Source organism: Poecilia formosa, unplaced genomic scaffold (assembly GCF_000485575.1).
Source record: "Poecilia formosa unplaced genomic scaffold, Poecilia_formosa-5.1.2 Scaffold183, whole genome shotgun sequence".
In the NCBI taxonomy this organism is placed as follows: Eukaryota; Metazoa; Chordata; class Actinopteri; order Cyprinodontiformes; family Poeciliidae; genus Poecilia; species Poecilia formosa.
The window spans coordinates 280313-298836 of NW_006800122.1; the positions used below are offsets into that span (position 1 = coordinate 280313).

The window sequence follows — 18524 nt, forward strand, 5'->3', positions numbered from 1 at the left end:
ATCCTTGTCAAACCCTCGTACCACCCCAACAAAGGAGAAGTGAGAAAGAGAGAGAGTAAATGCTGATGAAGTCTGCGTTAGCCATTAAACAGTAGCTTTAGGCTAAAGAAAGAAAGAAAGACGTTTTGATGTTTTAACCATCATAGAGGAGAGGGTGCTGAAGAACATGAAGCACATAGTCATGAGATACACGTATGCGTGGAAGCTACTTTTGGTGAATATTTCACTGGAAAAGCTCCAAGCTCACATTTTACTCGTACAGAGGCGCCCATAAGAATAAATGTTACGCCATACAATGATATTTCTACAAGTCTCTGTGGCTTAAATACATGTTAATCAACCTACAAGTTGCCAAATATTCTAAATTTAATTTTTAACTGTTTTTGTCAGCACTGACCTTACTCCAGTTAGCCCTCTTCAACTGGACCTCTGGCTTGTATTCCGTCTTAGGCTGGAGCCCAAAGGGTAGTGGAGGTGGTGCAGGAGGACCCCAGTTTCCTGGCGGGGGTGGAGGCATACCTGGTCCTGGTGGTGGAGGAGGAATACCAGGACCACCTGGTAAGGGTGGAGGAGGTGGTGGTCCTCCCATGCCAGGGAGAGGCGGAGGAGGTGGAGGTCCTGGCATCCCAGGTAAAGGCGGAGGAGGTGGAGGTCCTGGCATCCCGGGAAAAGGCGGAGGAGGTGGAGGTCCTGGCATCCCAGGAAAAGGCGGAGGAGGTGGAGGTCCTGGCATCCCAGGAAAAGGCGGAGGAGGTGGAGGGGGAGGAACTGGACCAGGTATAGCTGCGTGGCCTGGTATAGGCGCAGTTGGAGGTGCAACACCAGACTGGCCTGGAAGGGGTGGAGGAGGTGGCACACCGGGTGTTGGCACAGGAACAGTAACCGTAATCACCTTCGTTTTGGCTTCTTCCAGATCCTTCGACAACTTTTCAATCTGCAAGTAAAGAACCAGGAAAAGAACATTTAGTCACACTCGAGTTTAGATCCAGTCTAAAGACATCAAAAGAAATATCAAACCTAAGCCTGAGCCGGCAAGCAGAGTCCGAGCCCCATCCGACTCAACTAATTAACTTTAATTTTTAGGCCCAAGTCTTAAGTAAACCCAACATATTATTGGCTTTAGACTGTTATTCGGGTTAAGCAGTGCAACTTCTGCTAGTTTTAGCTTTGGTGTTGCACGTTCAAGATCCATTTTATATATATTTTTTTACAATATTATTTAACATAACAGAAAAAGACTGATGTTTTGGAAGGTCCCAATCAGAGATCAAGCCTGAATCTAATTTAAAATCTGTGCACAGCAGATGCCCTCACAATCTGACAGATTTGGAAGACTTTTGAAAAGAGGAGTCAAAAAAGCCAAGTCAAGATGCGCCATAGTGCAACCCAAAAGGTGCATCAATTCATATTTGTCTCATTTCTTTACTTCATATAAAAAAAAATAAATAAATAAATAAACTGGAACATGCCTACAGTTCAGATTTTCTAAGTCTGCCGTCTTGAACACAGGCAACAAAAAATATCTATAAAAAAATGTTAACACTCCTGTTATAAAATGGGTTCAAAGGCAAAGTGCCACATGAAGATGGGGTTTAAATGAATATATATTTTTTTAAATGCATCCATAGCCAGTCATGACCCCACATTTCTAGATATATTTGGAGTCTTTTTTGTAGAACTGGAAGAGGTCGACGCTTGTGCTGAAATCCCTTGAATCATCATTTTCAATTTCACCCTTGCCAAATTGTGTTTCCAAGGAAAACAGAAGCCAACTGAAAGAAAATAACTAAAGAAGTGAGCTAGTGATTACGGCCTAAAAAAGATTTAGTTTTGGAAGAAACGAGAAGAGAATGCAGGGGAAAGTACACAGAAAATGATAGCAGAAGGGAATTAAGTCCACAGAGGAATTCAAAGAAAAAAAGTTTTGAAAGACGAGGATAAAGTTCTAAATGAGAAGTGAGTGTAATGAATTTTTCATTTCCATACTGAAGTACTGATTACAGTATTTACATCAGTTGGTGCCAAATTTTGAGAAAACTGTCCAAGTCATTAAAGTCAGTCAGCTAATAAAAGCAGACTAGCTTTTGGAATATTGATACACCACACACAATTTAGAGCTAGCACGCACCAAGAAGCTCATTTCCTCTATGTGTTCTCCTGTATTTGTAGTGAACACACTGTGTGTGTGCGTGCATGTACGTGTGTGGATCCCTGTCTGCATGCAGCAGTGTAACAAATTGTCTGTGTTGTTTCCTTGGACTTTGAAAGGAAGACAGTAACAGACACAGGGAGCCTCGGAGGCAGGCTTTCTTAGTGCAGCAGCAGATGAAGAACTGGGCACAGCATCATACGAGGGGACACCGAGAGATCTCTACATGTGAAGAAATCTTCCATCGGCAGCGCCTCAAACACAGAACGTGAGCCATCTTAGTATGAGAAGCTTGTTTGATGCCTGGCTCGTGGTGCTGGTGACGCTTTGGACAACTGTCTGTGTGTGTGTGTTTGTTTAGAGCCTTTGTTTGATGAGAAGTTGACTCTGCTGGCATCAGCCTCTGTGGATGAAGCTCATGTTGGAAGTTGGGTGGCTGTCCAAATGACAGACAGACAGACGGACACACACAGGCACACACACAAAAAACATCTTCATAAAGTTAACGAGCACACGTGCTCAGAGGCAGACGGTTCTGGGTCACTTGATGTGTTTGTGAGTTTGTTTGTCACTACGAGGCAGAGTCCAGCTGGTGTGGCAGCAGGACACTGACAGCTAAACAATCCTCATCTTTGCCTCCCCATGAGTGAATTCACAAATACACACAAACTGCATGTGTATCTTGGCCTTAGAAAATATGTTTGTCCCGACTCCATCCTGTTTTTTTTTTTTCCTTCTCTTTTTAGTCCCTCCGAATGTCCCGCTTTTTTATTATTTATAAAGTTCCCTAATCTCTGCAGAATTTGGCGCACTCACAATATCCTTTTATTTTTCTTCCATTCATCAGCGGCATTTCCTAAATTCAAGAAGCACGAGGGGCTTCAGTCTTAAAGTGGGCGTTCACTAATTTTAGGCAGCGATTCAATGTAGGGAATTGAAAGATTGCATTTTTTCTGCACCTTCATGCAGTTTTCTGTCCATGTTTCCAGAGCATGGTGTAGCTGATCCAACTATATAACTAGAACGATTAACAAAATACAGAAGTACAGCTTAATATATGAACTGCAAACATAAATGCATCGGAAGCTTAATGATCCACACAATATAATCGAAAACAGTGATTCAAGTGACAATTGAAAATACCACCATGATTATCTGTTTGTGTATACCTGGTTTTGCAAAGAGCTTAGCTGTTCTTGCAGACCCTGGTTCTCCTTTTCTCGCTCCAGTTTGGTGCAGGCCAGCTGTTCCTTTTCTTGGCTCAGGTCCTGCAGCTTTTGGTCATAATCACTCTCCAGTTTATTCTTCTCCACCTGCAGCTCGTGGCGCGCTGTCAGCTCTGATTCCAGCTGATGTGTATTTTAGTCATGGTTGGAGAGACACCAAATAATTAGTGTACTTAAAAAGAGGAGGGAAAAGCTTAAACTTTTCAGTGTTGTGTTTGTATGTATTGTGATGAGGTGTTAGCTGGAAAGCAGCGAGCCGTTGGTTCTCCTGAATTTCACAATGACACTCAGAGAAGGTCACAGAGGTCCCTGTGCTGCACAGGAATCCTGACTGTTCAAAGTGTTAATCATAATGTGGTTGCTACTTGAAAACACGATTAAGAAAAGGTTAATGAATTAAATAATGTTTGTAATTATGCTTGTTTCTAAAAACAATGGGCTCCGATAGAAAAAAAAAAAAAGCATTCCACTACAAACTATACTACAAAAATCTTTTCCAAAAGTACTCCTGCCGCTTTTTACCTTTGTTGGGTAACAACAACAAACCTTAATCTATTTTCTAGGGAGTTGTGTTGTAGATAAGCAAAATTGGTGGAAGTTGAGGAAACTGAATAGTTTAAGCTTTTTTTTTTTAATGAAACTCACCTCCCAGCAGGAAAATTAATGGTTTAGCTAAAACCATGGCAATAAATGTCTAAGTCAAAGTCCAGAACAAAACGGAGTTGGTGTTTAGACCCGAGGTATTTTGCAAAGAAGAAGGGACAAAAATCTCAGTCTAAACCTGATGGAGGTATTTCCCCTCCAAACATATGCTGCACTAATTGTAGTACAAAGGGGTTCTATAAACTGACTCAGAGGGGGCGGGGCTGAAAATAAAGGATTCAGATTTGTATTCATAATTTAAAACAAAAACATGCATCATTTTCTTTCCATTTTACCTCTTTGTTTCACTTGGTGTTGGTCTAACACAAAAAATCCCAACAAAATACACCGAAGTTTGTCGTTGCGACTCGTTATGTGAAAAGCAGAGGAGTTGAAGTACTTTTGCAAAACAAAGGCTGATTAAAAATCAAAAACAATACTATACAAGTTTAAACTTAATCTAAATTTATAAACAATTCATTCAAAAAAATGGATGAGAAGTGTTAATTTTTCTTCATTTGTTTTTTTACAAATAAGAGCCAAGTGTGCTCTCAAGCAGAAGAGGCAGCTGTTCTTACATATTTCAAACCTGTTGAGACAATTTCTGTTGAGCCTGTGAGAACATTTCTTGCAGTCTAGTGCTTTTCTGTTTTATTGTATAATTTACTCCGAAAATTGCAGTCAATTATAAAGTGAGGAGGCTTCAGTGTTTTTAAATGAGCGCCCTACTCAGTGTTTTTTCCAACGCCTTCCCCCTCATAAGTGAAACTTCTTACAGCATTTTTAATTTTCTCACTTTAACACAATTTTCAAGTCATTTTCCCTCAGACACCTGACAAACAGGATGATGTTAAAAAAAAAAAAGACAACTACATGAAGACACAGGCACAAACACAGCTGTTTAATTTGCAGAAAGCGGATCCGTTACTCTGGCTGTCAGCAGCCTGACAGCCTTATCCCTAATTCCTGCCAAAAGGGACTGCTCGCAATTACCCCATCATGCTCAACCACCAATATGATGTGTGGTCCATGACAATTAGACGTCACGGCGCGCCTGCTAGTGTGGATGTGTCTCGTCGATTGATATGATCCCACATGTAACTGCGTATTATGAATGAAGACTAGTTTTTAGCTCCCTCTTTGCAATTATCCTGTCACTAGGACAGAAACATCAGGCTGGCAACGAGCCACAATCAAGGCATTTACCCCCCCTGTGTGTCTGGGTGAGCACGTGCGTGCGCTCGTCTGTCGGGCGGCTTTCAGGAGAGTGGATGCTCATTTTCAGTCAACCTCTCTTTCTCGCTTTTTGTAATTTGTCATCTCATGTCAGCCTGACGATAGCCAACCTATAGTCATTATAATTCAAACATGTCTGAGTCAGACTGAAGAACACTTTCACAGTATTTATTTATTTTTTTTTATTTACCGTCTTTTAGGTTAAAGGTCGCGTTATTCTCTCTCAGTTGATGAGTTTGTTCTTGCTTTTGTTTGTGTCCGTGTCTGCAAGGCTTATTTTGCTATTAAGTAGATTTGTGTGTACCTTCTTCTCGAGATCTGTCGCTTTGGCCTCACTGACTTCCACTTTGGTCTTGTCCACCATGTTGTCTTTGGACAGAAACAGAGGAAACAAAAGGGGAGGGGAGAGAAACCAGAAGAGTGGTCACAGATAAGATAAGGGTTTTGACAACACACTTGCACACATCGCGCCTCGGAGCCATTGTACCCTTCAGTGTGGTACGGGGTTTGTGCACTCACATAAATTCACAGAAGGATACAAGCCATCTGTCTTCCTATTTTTTCCCCTTTATCACAACACTCGCAGTCAAGATCCATGAGGCGATTGCAGAGGCATCTCATTACAATAGGATGCTTTGTGTCGCATGCTGCTTTTACATATCATTACCTTTTAAGCCTTCAGCACACACACCTTTGTTTTCCCTTCATGCAAAATAAATCTCTGCCCTGGGAGTAATGTATTATCAGATATGCGTCTTGGCAGAGGACAGGGTGAGAAGGACACTGAACGGCCAACAGGATGCCTTTACTGCATAATTGCAGGGTCAACAGGTGGCTCAGAGCTGGTGATGGAGCTAATTAATATGAAGATAAATGCCACTATGTCACCAGATCAAAGGCAGCTTATGGTGCCCCAGGGTGGGGAGCGGGGTGTGGGGTGGTCGCACTGGGGGGAAGCGATGCAGATAAGTACAAACGGAAAGCTGTGTGAAGCTCACAGAAAATTACAAAAATCTGTGCACGCTTAAGTAGAAAGTGAACCATAAAGATAAGAGATGAGATAAAAGAAATACACTATCGGAATAGATGAAATGGGAAAGAATGATTTTCTATAATAAGATAAACTGAATGGAAAAACCGGAGATCAAGACCTTCCCCGATTAAAAAGAAATGTATAATATACCGACCCCCATGCAATTTCAGGGTGTATTTGTGTACGAGTTTACGTGGTTATTGGATGTGAAATGGATTTAGCGGAGGGGGCGAGTCTCTTATGGTGGCTAGGCTAAATGGGACAAACTTTGAATAGAGAGCACAGAGGGAGACAGAATGTGGAGGGGGGGAAAAAAACTGTGCTGAATTTCAGAGTTCAAAGAAAAACACTAAATAATGCATGCAGGGCAGAATTGGGCTGCTTTCCACCAATAATAACTCTGACAGGCTTAAAAGAGGCCAGCCAGCCCGCGCGTGTGTCAGGACGCATTTAGAAGCAGCGCAATTAGAGTCTCCTGCAGTGAGCAACGGAGACCTGCCATAAAGAGCATTGAACTCATGAGACATGGCCTGCACCTGCATTTTGCTTTGTTTTTCCCCATCTGCTGGCAGTGATCTTTAACAACTGCCACTCAAGCGGAAGAAAAAAATAAAATAAAATTCTGTATTTAGACAAGTGTTCACGGCTTCTCCCAGGAACGATTATTTTACAGGGGAGAAACCCACATCTGGTATTTGTATTCAATGGAGAGTGACATGAAACGGATCTCACGGATCAGTGGCAATCACAAAGTCGACTTTAATCCCTTCCCCCGACACCTTTCTGATGGCGGATTAAGGTCTGTGTCCAACCATTTCTGTCTCTTCTAAAAGCTGACAGTCATTTCTTCCTACTTCATATTGTGACTGACCAGGTTGTCAGTCATAAGAAACTGGTAGAAACCTTAAGGGTTTGGGTTTTTTTTTTTTTTTTTCAGTTGCTAAGCTATTTGTGGAGCTTTTCAATCAGTAAACCGTGTGGGACAGCATACATTTCACCCTGAAGACACTTAATGCCCCCACTTTAATGATAAAGCATCACCTTCATCGCTGGAAACGCTTTTCCGTTTATCTTTCAGAATAGCTATTTGGATCTGGTAAAAACATCCAAGGAAGCGAGTTCTACAAAGTGGTTTTGACACACCATAAATCAGTCCTAATACTTTGATTCCCAGAAAAAAAAAAAGTGTGTGTCATGCCTGCAGCTGGAAGAGATGGTGTGCCCTGCAGACAAATGAAGATGGGCACTGCTGGCTTGTTTTATTTATGCATTCCCCAGCAGAGTATTCAAGCTACCATCCAGCAGCAAGCTGATTTCGGAGTTGCACGGAAGGAAAGAGGCCGTTTTTAATCTTTCGTTTCATAAAAAATGTGTTTCATACAACTTATTTGTGCTGTTAAAACCTGTAGAACCATTCTGACTATATCTGTACTTCCCTCTCTGGCTCCACCTTGTGGTTTTACTAATGATATATTCGACTTCACATGCAAACCAGTTTTGACTGAATTAAATTTCACTCTTTTCATTCCTGCAAGTCAAATATGACCAACAGTTTGTACCGATTTTTCTTTTCATCTATTGGCATTCTGTGTTCAAAGAGTGAAGGTGCATTCAAGTACAGAAGTAGGTGGAAAAGCTTGAAGGTGGCATTTAAAAGGATGAAAAATCCTTGAAGGCTGACATGTTCTGATCCAATAACTCACCTATCAAACCTTCGATGTCGACATGGAGCTTGCGGCACTTGAAGTCAGGGTCTGACCCATTCTTGTGAAGCACAATCTGAGCAATGCACTCATCTATCAGCTTGTAGTACTGAGGCCTATTAGAAGTAAGAAGAAATGAATTTATCATTAGAAACATTTTCAAAACTCTCTTGGAGCATCACTTTCTTTCCCCCCCCCCCAAACCTGACGTGCAAAATAAAGCAAATGGCACAGATTTTCAACTCGTCAATAACAGAGCCTCTGACTTTGCGCAAGACAAATGATGTTACCCTGCTCGGGTAAAAAAAAAAAAAAAATGTGTGAGCACACATCCTCTGCTACTCTGTCTTTGAAACTGAGATTGGATGTCTGTGCGAGCAGGGCAGTTTGAGTTTCTTGTCACAAAGATTGATTGTGTGCAACTGCTCGTGCGAGCGCTTGCTGGTTTGTGTCCAGCGTCAAACGTCTGATCAAACCAGCTTTACACAGACACTCAATTTCAGAGGTGCCTTATTCTTCGACCCCATTAGACGCTGCCAGATTCAAAAACTCAACACTATTTATTCCGTCTCTGTACTCTGCTCTCTCACTTTGCTTTTGTCTTAAGCTTATTTCACTACTTCACTATACTTTAGGTGTGTTTTTTCTTTTTTTTTTTGCCCTCCCCAAAGTTGAGATTTATCCGTGGAGCGAGAGAGACATCTAGTGTTGTAAGAAAAAAAGAACTTTATTCTAAAAATGAGATATTCTTAATAATCTTGAGGACATTCATTTCAACTATAAATGACAAGTAGGAGATTGTGGTGGGCCAGGGGTTTATTTATTTTACTACATAAAGAGCATGTACAGAACAAACTGAATTCTGTAAGTACATCTACTAAACCTTTAAAAGACTACAAATATATACCATGTGCATAAAACTACATAAAGCATATATTGCACAATTATCCACTACACTCTCCCCTCTGCGCCACTTGAGCCTGAAACCAACCATGACTGAAGAAAGGAGCAAATCAGCAGGTACTCTTTGTAGCAATTTACCACTGCTCTCAATTTTCTCTGCATTATTGTCTCACAGTCTCCACCTTCATTTTCCTTTCATCTCTGTATTAACAAAGCTGTACTTTGTGCCCTGTGAAGCCCTTTCTCCTCCTCTTACTTTCAATATCTCTTTGGAGTCCATTACAGACCACCTCCATTGTGTATCAGCTTGATGGGGGGGAGGAGGAGAAAGAAGGAAAAAAAAGAAAAAAAAAAAACTTGCTACACATACACACACACACACAAAAAAAAACATCAGCTGATGAGATGTTTTTTTTTTTTAAATTTGCTTGGTAAAGAGATAAAAATAGACCAAATAGACCATCGTATGTCTGCATTATTACATCAGTCAAGACACTGAGCAAACATCCATTTAAGCAGGCAGACTTATAATTTTTTATGCCAAGAATGCAGCTGCCAATATTTTTTTAAATTAATAAGGGACACACAAATCCACAACGCTAAGTAAATATTAATATGATTCTGCAACGGTTTTGTCATTCAATCATTCTCTCCCCTTTCTTTCCCTTAAATCACACTCGAAGGGGTTTTGGAGGACACCAGGCGAGACATTAGCATATTTCTTCTGATAAGCGTGGATGGTGCTCAATTCCATTAAAATGAAACTGGACTTCTTTGCATTTATTAATTTCACTGTCTTGATAAGGCCCTCTAGAAAACAAACAGCAAATGGAGAAAACTGCTGAAATAAGGGAGATGTGAGGAGAATCAAAATAAGAGGAATAAATATTTTTGAAATGACTTCTATCTTGGCTATGCCTGCACCATCATCGGATTATTTCTGTTGTCCACAGCCTCACTTAGTCTATAAAAACATGCTGTTCATTATGTAAACGATGAGTTATTTTTCTAAGCTTTATGCGCCGATATGCTAATCAAACAGTTAATCATTTGATTTAAAGGCACTGACGCAGACTAGGCTCCAGGTGTTTTAAATTATTTCACCAAAAAAGTAATTTATTTTACTAATTCACTTTTAAAAAATGTAAACTGATGCTTATTTTTGTTTATTTTGATAGTCTACTGCTTAAAATCAAACCAAAACTCAAATTCTCTGGGAAAAAAATGATTTCAATTTAGAAATGTTGACCCTCTGAATAACCTGTCAATATATTGTACAGTGCCTGAATGCAGCACTTCCTCAGGGTTCCTTGTGTATGAATAAAGCATAATTTTTGCAAGGCATAGATATGATCAGCCAGTCCTGTGCTGAGAGAGATAAGGAAACCCAGGTTGCTTTAAAAGTCCTGCTGATGTTTGTACTGTTTAGTACAAACATCAGCATCTTCCTTTGACAATGCTCCATTGTTTCTCCACAGCAGGTCTCTGCAACCTGCAGCTCTTGGGCCATAAGAAGCACTTTGGTTCTTATAATCTATGGTTAAAAATATATTTTTTTATTATTATGTTTTATTTTTATTTCATTGGCTGTGAAACATTTAGCAAAAGTTCTACATTTTATCAAATTATACCAATTAGCAGGCCTGTTATCTGCTGCAAAAGCTACCGTTGATCAGATTTGAATGCATTGGCAATAATGTTCTCCAAGTTTTACTTTCATGTTAACATTAACCCACAACTCAAATGCTGCATTTGCTCTTACTTTGTTCTCATTATCTAATGCATGAAACAATGGGTGTTTTTGTTACATTTATTTTTGCCGATAAACAAACTAGTGATGTGAAAGATTTACTAGAGACTCCTGATTATTATGGTCCAAGGCAGATTGTATTTGTTATAAGGGGACAACAATATTGCCATGTTTCATTGGTGCTCAGTGTAGTGTTATGATTGTATTTTTTCTTTTATTTGTAAATTGCTCACGTTAAAAGCAAAGGACTACAGTTTCTGGTATGCTTGATTTATTTTAAAACCGTACACCCGTCATTATCTTTTAAGCTTTTGAACTGTGCATTCTCATTATCTCTACAGAGCTTTTCTGCTCCAATTATAGAGATAGAGCAGTTAATCGGCCAAAGATTAAAAATGGGTGATTTTCCCTTGATCAGCTCTAATCAACGATTGTCAGATCAAAACAGAAAAATCTTAGTTACTCCCTTTGAGTAGTAAATCAACATAAAGTGGTACATACTTGTGAAGTGGGGGGGGGAATATACTGACCAAATAATCTGAGATGTGGTGTGCATAATTATTCTGTTCTGGACCTGCTTATATCCCTAAAATCCAACTGATTGTCTTGAACACTCAGTCAGTACACCTGTGGATGATTTCATCTCAGAACAAATACAGTAGTTTGAACAAATAGCTTCAGAAAGACTAAGAAACACAGCAGAACTTCACAGATGAAGGTGTGAAGAAGCTTAATCCAGGATAGAACAATATCCAAAGCTTTGACCATCTCTCAGAGCACTGCTCAATCCTCTGAAAACACAGAGCAAGATGACTCTTGGATGATCAAAAAGATTTCTTGGCCATCCACCTGACTGATGGTCCGAGCAAGGAGAGCATCAGTCATAGGAATGGCCAAGAGGCACATATTTACTCTGGAGGAGCTGCAAACATGAAGAGCTCAGGACTCTCTGCAAGACAACTACTAGTGTGAACTCCACAAATCTTACCTTTGTGAAAAATGAGAGAACATAAAATACCTTTTAGCCCACTTTAAGATAATAAGAACTGTGGAAAACTGTAATAAACCATCACGGTGCCATTTTGTTTTTCCTCAACAGGAACAGGATAAGCCAGTAAAAGTTGATGGGAATCCAGAGCTAAATACAAGGCAATCCTGGAGTAAAATATTTATTCATAATATAAATTTTTTTTAGCTGTTTATTTACCTCACCTTCAAAATTATGTAATAGTGGGTACTTTTTTATTACATAAAAAGTCATTGACATTTATAAGAAAAATAAATCCAATGTTTTCCATAATGGTGGTTTTCTCTTTTCATCAGTTTACAGTGACAAAATGTCTGCAAAAGAAAGAGTTGACTGTTCCAATTCAGTCCCAAATACAAAGACACAATAAATGACAAAGTGAGTCACTATAAATTAAAGGTAAATAAATGCAAAATTGTGTCAAATGCAACACGTGAATATGGAAGCAGCAGCTACCTTTGACAGAATAAATGTGTATCAGTGTGTTTTGTGTATTAATGTGGAATACCTGGCCAAATAATCATTACGGATCAGGAGCAGGTGTTGCATCAGGGACAGGAAGTGACTTTCAGCCTTGGAATCCTTCACTGTGTTGAATAAGATGTCAAACACTTCCCTCACATCATTGAAGCAAGTTAAGGCTCAATGAATACATCAGACAGAGGATGTTAAAAAATACATCAAATGTATACTGAGAATATATCATTAATAAACAATCTGATAGAAAGATTTGTACAGTAAAAACAAATAATTGCTGCAAACTGAACAATACCGAGGTTGGATGATCAGAGACAAACAGTAATACTAAAATAAAAAATTACATCAGATAAGTAACTATATAATAGTATGTATATATGCAAATGTATACATTATTATAAAAGTCATTTGAAAAGCTGTTCTAATGGATTTGAAATGCGTTTAGGGACCAGCAGAGCTGCTTTGTGCAAAGCAGACAGGATTGCAGTAACACCTGGGAGACACCTGGTGTTTAAAACCAGCAACTGCAAGTCAAAAGCAGTGAAATACATTTAGTTTAATCCTTTGTAATAATTTATCTCACAACTGTCCCATTTATTTAATACAGGGGGAAAAACATAATGGTGATAAAAAAAATTGTCATCCAGTCAGAATAACTAATCAGGTTCTCAAACCTCAGTATTCTTTATTGGGCTATTTTAGATAACTGTGCACTATGTAACAGCAACCATCAACACTCCATTTGGTGTAGTGCATTTGTTATTGTGCACTGTAGGCAGTGCACTAATTTACCCAGTGCTGTGAAAGAGAATTTAAAATTAGGCACGTTTTAAAAATAATTGTGCTTGTGGGGTGCTAGACTGTATGACTAATACGGAGATAATTTAGAGCTATTTTAAGAAAACTCCAGTGGTTGGGTTATTTGCTGACTGTGACTTTACCACAGCTAATATGATTATGTTCACAAAATTGAATTTGCCAGAAATAAACAAAAACAAAGCAACAGAGTGAGTAACGGGACTGTGTTGTGTATGAAAAATATTGACTTTATAACTGTTGTCAACCAGAAATGGAATAAGGAAAATAGCAAAGAATCCAAATTTAAAAGCATAAGCTAATATGCAGTCAGTCATACTATGGGCATGTCTTTCAAAAAGTGTTCATAATACAGATATATTTTGCTAACCACATTTTAAGGGTTGTGTGAACAGAAAAATTCAAAGAATGCATCATAATAATATAGGGGGAAAATACTCAAATTTTCTTTATCTTGTAAAGTAAGTAATGTGAGTGGAGTGTTCAACAAAGGCCTATTGAAAGGATATTCCATTTCTATGCGGATGTCTTCAAGACGTCCTCTAAGGTCGTCCGAGTCATCTTCGGCCTGCTCATCAAACACATTGAGTTGCACCTGTAGCTCCTCATTTTCTATCCTCCGGATCTCCTGCAGTGATCAGGATGGGATGGAAGGAGAGAGATGAAAGCACTCCGAGGAGAATGGCAGGAGGTGTGTCGCAGTGAAACATCTTTCAGCTTAGACAGCTGAGATTTTTTCTTTAACCAGAAGAATCCATCAGTGACTCTACAGCAAAAGCATCAATATGAGCAGGTATATAATGCACTCCGATAGATTTCCTAATGACTTACACTCAGGTGTTGTCTAAGTCCCAGTCTTAAGAGTTCAGAACGAATATGGATTCTAAAGTCCAGTTCCTCTGCCCGGCTGATTAGGGCGTTGATCAGCTGCATACATCCACTCTGCAAAAGACACTTCAAGTTAGCTTTACATTAAGAAAACTGTTTAATGTAAAAACATTTGCCTTTTACATGACAGACTATATCAAGTACTGTTAATGAACAATGCCACCTTTAATCAAACAGAAGTATAACAGATTAAATAAATATCTTTCTTAGTTCTTGGTCTGGTCTGGTCCAGACGTAAAACAGACTGCATACCTTAAGAGCAATTTGGTTACTCTGCATCCCATCTATAAGAGGCTGAAATCTCTCAGCATCCTGTTTTTCAGCTTCCTCTGTAATGGCCTCTAAAACACGGTCATGACTTGGAAAAGAGAAAGATTTATTTCCATTATCCAATAACTAATAATACACACATAAACCCCCCGCCCCCCAAAAACAACTGTGTTGTTGCATGATTTAATGACTGTCACACTAGTCTACAAATTATAGTAGAAGGAACATTTAAATCAGGCCTAAAATGATAACTATCACTTCACTAAGCTCGACTGAGTCACAACATGTTAGCACTTAATTTATTTATCCTCACAGGTTGTCAGGATGATCCAAAATACAGATGGCAGAAAGTAGCTTGGCAGCATCCACCATCATGTTGGGCACCTTGTAGTTCAAGGCTCTGACCAGGAGACGAATCCCATCCTCCGTCCCCAACATGGATTTTATACCATACTAATAGAAAGATAAAGAGCAAAAGACATATTTCAGAATGGATTTATGGGATTTTCAGCCTACAACACTCATCAAGCAATATTTACTTTGATACAGAGGAATAAAAACATTCTTATAAAAAGAAAAAAAAAAGGAACACTCCCAAGTTTCTAATAATCAAAGGCTATTTTCATTAGGCAATATAAATTATACAGGAAATTAACTACACTAAAAAGAGCATGTCTGATTTTAAAACATTATTAGAAATACTACTTTATCTTGAGTATATAGTAGAACTTAAAAAGGGCTGCACAATAATGCCAGCCCTTAAATATACTTCAATATATTTAGAGTGCATACGTTTATTTTACAACAATCTTAAATCTTCTGCTTCTTTTCAGATTCAGGTCATTAGAATTAAGATTTACTTTGAAAATCAAAACAATAATCAGTGACACCTGAAATAGTGGTCACGTTGCCCTCTAGTGGTATGAATCGTATACTACATACATTTAAAAAAAAACGAAAAGAAAAACAAGTACTCATGTCAAATAAAGCAAATATCCTCTGGTTTAAAGAAAAAAAACCTCTAATCTACCAATGAATTTCAGTTTTCTTACCATGTTATTCATGAAGGCCTTCAGACAGCGAATGATCTCATGTTGACATTTGTATCCCATATTTCTAGCTTGGCTAAAACAGAATATAGACAGAAATGTATTACAAAATACAGTCGATTCCATAAAAAGCACACTTTGCTCAACTGATTTCTGTGACTTACGAGTTTTCGTCCTTCTCGTCTTGAAGTCGTTTCAGTAGCGACAAAAGCAGCATGAGGCCTTCATCTCCAAAATTCTGCACCCAACTTAAAGTGAAAAGATGAATAAAAGATAGAATTGCTTTTATTTTCTTTTTCAGTATATACCATTTGAAGTTTTCAGATATATTTGAAGTCATTTCTGAAACTCGATGTACAAATAAAAACCTTATCCAAAAAAAAAAAAAAAAAACATTTAACACACAATCAAGACTAATGAGCTGGATTGATTCAAAGGTACCAGAAAGCAATAGATCTTTGACTTACAACACAGGACAATCATAACAATCTCACCAAAACAAAACAAAAGAAGTTGCATAGATAAGTCAACAGTCTAATCTCAGCCTGACTGAGCCTCATTTTTTCCAGTGGGGAAAACGAACAGAACATAAAACCCCTCAAACTAGCGTCAGCTGCAGCAAAACAAAAAGGACATGACCAGAAAAGACAAAAAGGTGTCCAAGAAAACCTACAAAGGACTTCAGGCCATCACTGCATTCAAAGAGTGTTTGACACCATAAAATGTTCACCACTTCAGATTATTTTATCACATAAGATAAAGATGAGATTCCCAACACATGTAGTATAGGTTAACTTATTTGAAATGTAACTTAATGAAGCCTCTAGTTTGAAGGGAAAAAGGGCCAAATTCCTTTCATTTTGTATTCTTTACCTGACAGGGTTGTTATTGAGTGAGACTCTCAAGGACTCCAGGCAGGTAAGCAGCTGCTGTGGATCTCTGTACTCCATCTTTATCTCCTGGATGTACATTACTGCTGACTTGGACCTCTCCCTTTGGTCTTGTCCCTGAAAAACACATCAAATAATACATTTTAAAGTATTTGTAATTTAAAACGTATTAGTTAGAGTTAATCCTATTCTTATTTATGCTATTTTACTCTTTTCTCTGCACTTTGCTAGTTTGTGCTGCTTTGACATCTGAATTTTCCCCACCAGGATCTAAGTCCAAATTTATTTATATAAAGTGATTTAATCACAATGAAATCCCAGAAGTGTCAACAGTTTTCCTTTGATTTTGTATAAACAAAAACGTCTCAGCTTTGAAAAGCATTCCAAGTAGGCCTGTCACGATAACAAATTTTGCTGAGCGACTGTCTAAAAAATGATTGCGATAAACGATAATATTGTTTCAAGACCTTTTGACACTGATTTAATGGAAATGATGTAATAATGCATGCAATGTCCTGCCATAGATAGATACACTTTTTTGAAAAGAACACATAACACTGGAACTGATAAACAACCAAAAACAAAAATAAAATGGATTCTCAGTCTCCATTAACAAAAAATGTACTTGAATAAAAGCTAAACAACATAAAGCCGAAGTGGAAATAAATACTGCATTCAACCAAAAGAGTGCAGATTATGAAGTCTGTATACTGTATTGCCCTTCAGTAATCACTAGATTTAAATAGAGAAGATGGGCACATCCGACTACCTTAGTTCACACTACACAATTTTTTTACCCCTATTTTCCCCTTACGACAATCCCCTTATATAATACGGCGATATAAGATTGTCGCTGGTGATTTCGTAACCGATCATCCTGCAGTATGTGGTGGGTTACAGTAGATCGTTGTGGCCGTTCTGATCTAAATCAGGGGTTTTCCCGAGTGGGAGCTTGACCTGAATGTGACAGGTAGCCAATCAGAAAGCGCGGATTCTCCTCCATGCTTTCTGAGGGGAAATTACAAGGGGAATCCCAAACAGCTGACAGTAACCCGAAGTCCAGCAGACTTTGGAGATGATATGTGGAAACAGCATTAATGTTTATTCAAGATTTCGTGCAAAGAATATAGAAATGACAAGGGGAGGAGTTGGAGCCAAATTGCTACCGCAGTTGATAAACCCGTTACGTTTTCAGCTGTTCTTTAACGTGACATAAATAGGTTATAATGATTTTCATTCAGTCATGACTTTACGCTGACTCTAGCCACATGCATCACAGGTAGATTCTAGTAAAGCATTAATTAATGCCTGATTTTAAAATAACTGGACTTGTAGCCATTATCTTGGCCCCATGTGGCTGGACACCACATGCCTAGTATTCTGCCTAGAAGTCGGAATACTAGGCATAACGGTTCGAACCCAATCGAACAGTTATGCCTAGGATTTCTGTCGGCTAATGTGTGGTCTCAGGTTTTGAAAATGGGCTGACAACTCGTGTCGTGTGCGCTGGACATTACACTAAGGAAATGAGGAAGGGAGGGTCAGTGAAGAGCTTTATGAGCCTTTTTTCATTCAGTGTCATCAATAGAAAAAAAACAGGCAGGAAGAGACGATAAAGCTGATAATTAAAATGAGGTCGATAGGTTTAATGTATCATGCGATTAATTGATTTATCGTTTATCGCGCCAGGCCTAATTCCAAGCTAAATTAATTGGCATTTAAAGTAGTAAAAGTCCAAGTGCAGAGGATTTTTTTTTCTTAAGCTGTAGCTGCAAAGTGTAAATATTTTGTTGAATCAAAATGGAATATAAACGAAATGGCAACAAGATCATGCATCTTACCCACCCAGATCAAAATGGGTAAGAGAAGGACGACCATTTTTTTTAAGCTAAACCCCCTGCAGAGTAAAAATTATAATATGAAAAAATGTGAACTGAAATAATTTTTTTTATATAATTTTTTGATGCTGCCGTCTTCTCCACACCTTTTGAAACATAAATAAATTTCTAGCTCAATAGTTTCTATTCATGCGTTTCAATGTTTTATCTGCACAGTGATTTTGGCATCATCCACTAGGCATTCAACGTGGGTACTTACAGCTTTAGAGGTGTGGAGGTATTGGGAGACCATCTCTCGTTTAATCGATATGTGTTTTTCCCTCAGTGGTCGCTGCTTTTCCTCATTCAGGTTCATGTCCACCTTTAGGAGAAATAGGAAGAGCAAAGGAATTGAGAAAAAAAGAAATGATGTGAAGGGCAAACCACTTTGAGAATTTAATTTATTTATCCTCAAAGAAAAAAAAAAGATTGAAAGAAAAAACATACACAAAATAGGTGTATTGTTACCCTTTTGTATAGCTTACTGTATTTTAAGGTCCTAGCTTTTGACATCACAGTTTGTCTTTATTAAACATGAAAACATGCATGTTTGTGCTGAAGTCTGTTGTAGGCTTTGATTATATGAAA

At 38.5% G+C, this 18524-nt stretch overlaps 1 protein-coding gene across 2 annotated transcripts in view; it reads right to left on the reverse strand.

The window, feature by feature from the left end:
* Nucleotides 1-18524, reverse strand: part of diaph1 (diaphanous related formin 1) — a 100545-nt gene that overhangs the window by 59391 nt on the left and 22630 nt on the right. For both annotated transcript variants that reach the window (XM_016678478.1, XM_007565792.2), the window contains 13 exons: nt 18157-18258; nt 16043-16176; nt 15334-15417; nt 15173-15245; nt 14434-14573; nt 14103-14208; nt 13794-13904; nt 13472-13590; nt 12178-12294; nt 7990-8105; nt 5558-5622; nt 3319-3498; nt 398-934 (listed from right to left, as the gene is read on the reverse strand). In XM_016678478.1, the coding sequence (XP_016533964.1) occupies nt 398-934; nt 3319-3498; nt 5558-5622; nt 7990-8105; nt 12178-12294; nt 13472-13590; nt 13794-13904; nt 14103-14208; nt 14434-14573; nt 15173-15245; nt 15334-15417; nt 16043-16176; nt 18157-18258 (1884 nt within the window). The remainder of the gene's footprint in view (nt 1-397; nt 935-3318; nt 3499-5557; nt 5623-7989; nt 8106-12177; nt 12295-13471; nt 13591-13793; nt 13905-14102; nt 14209-14433; nt 14574-15172; nt 15246-15333; nt 15418-16042; nt 16177-18156; nt 18259-18524) is intronic.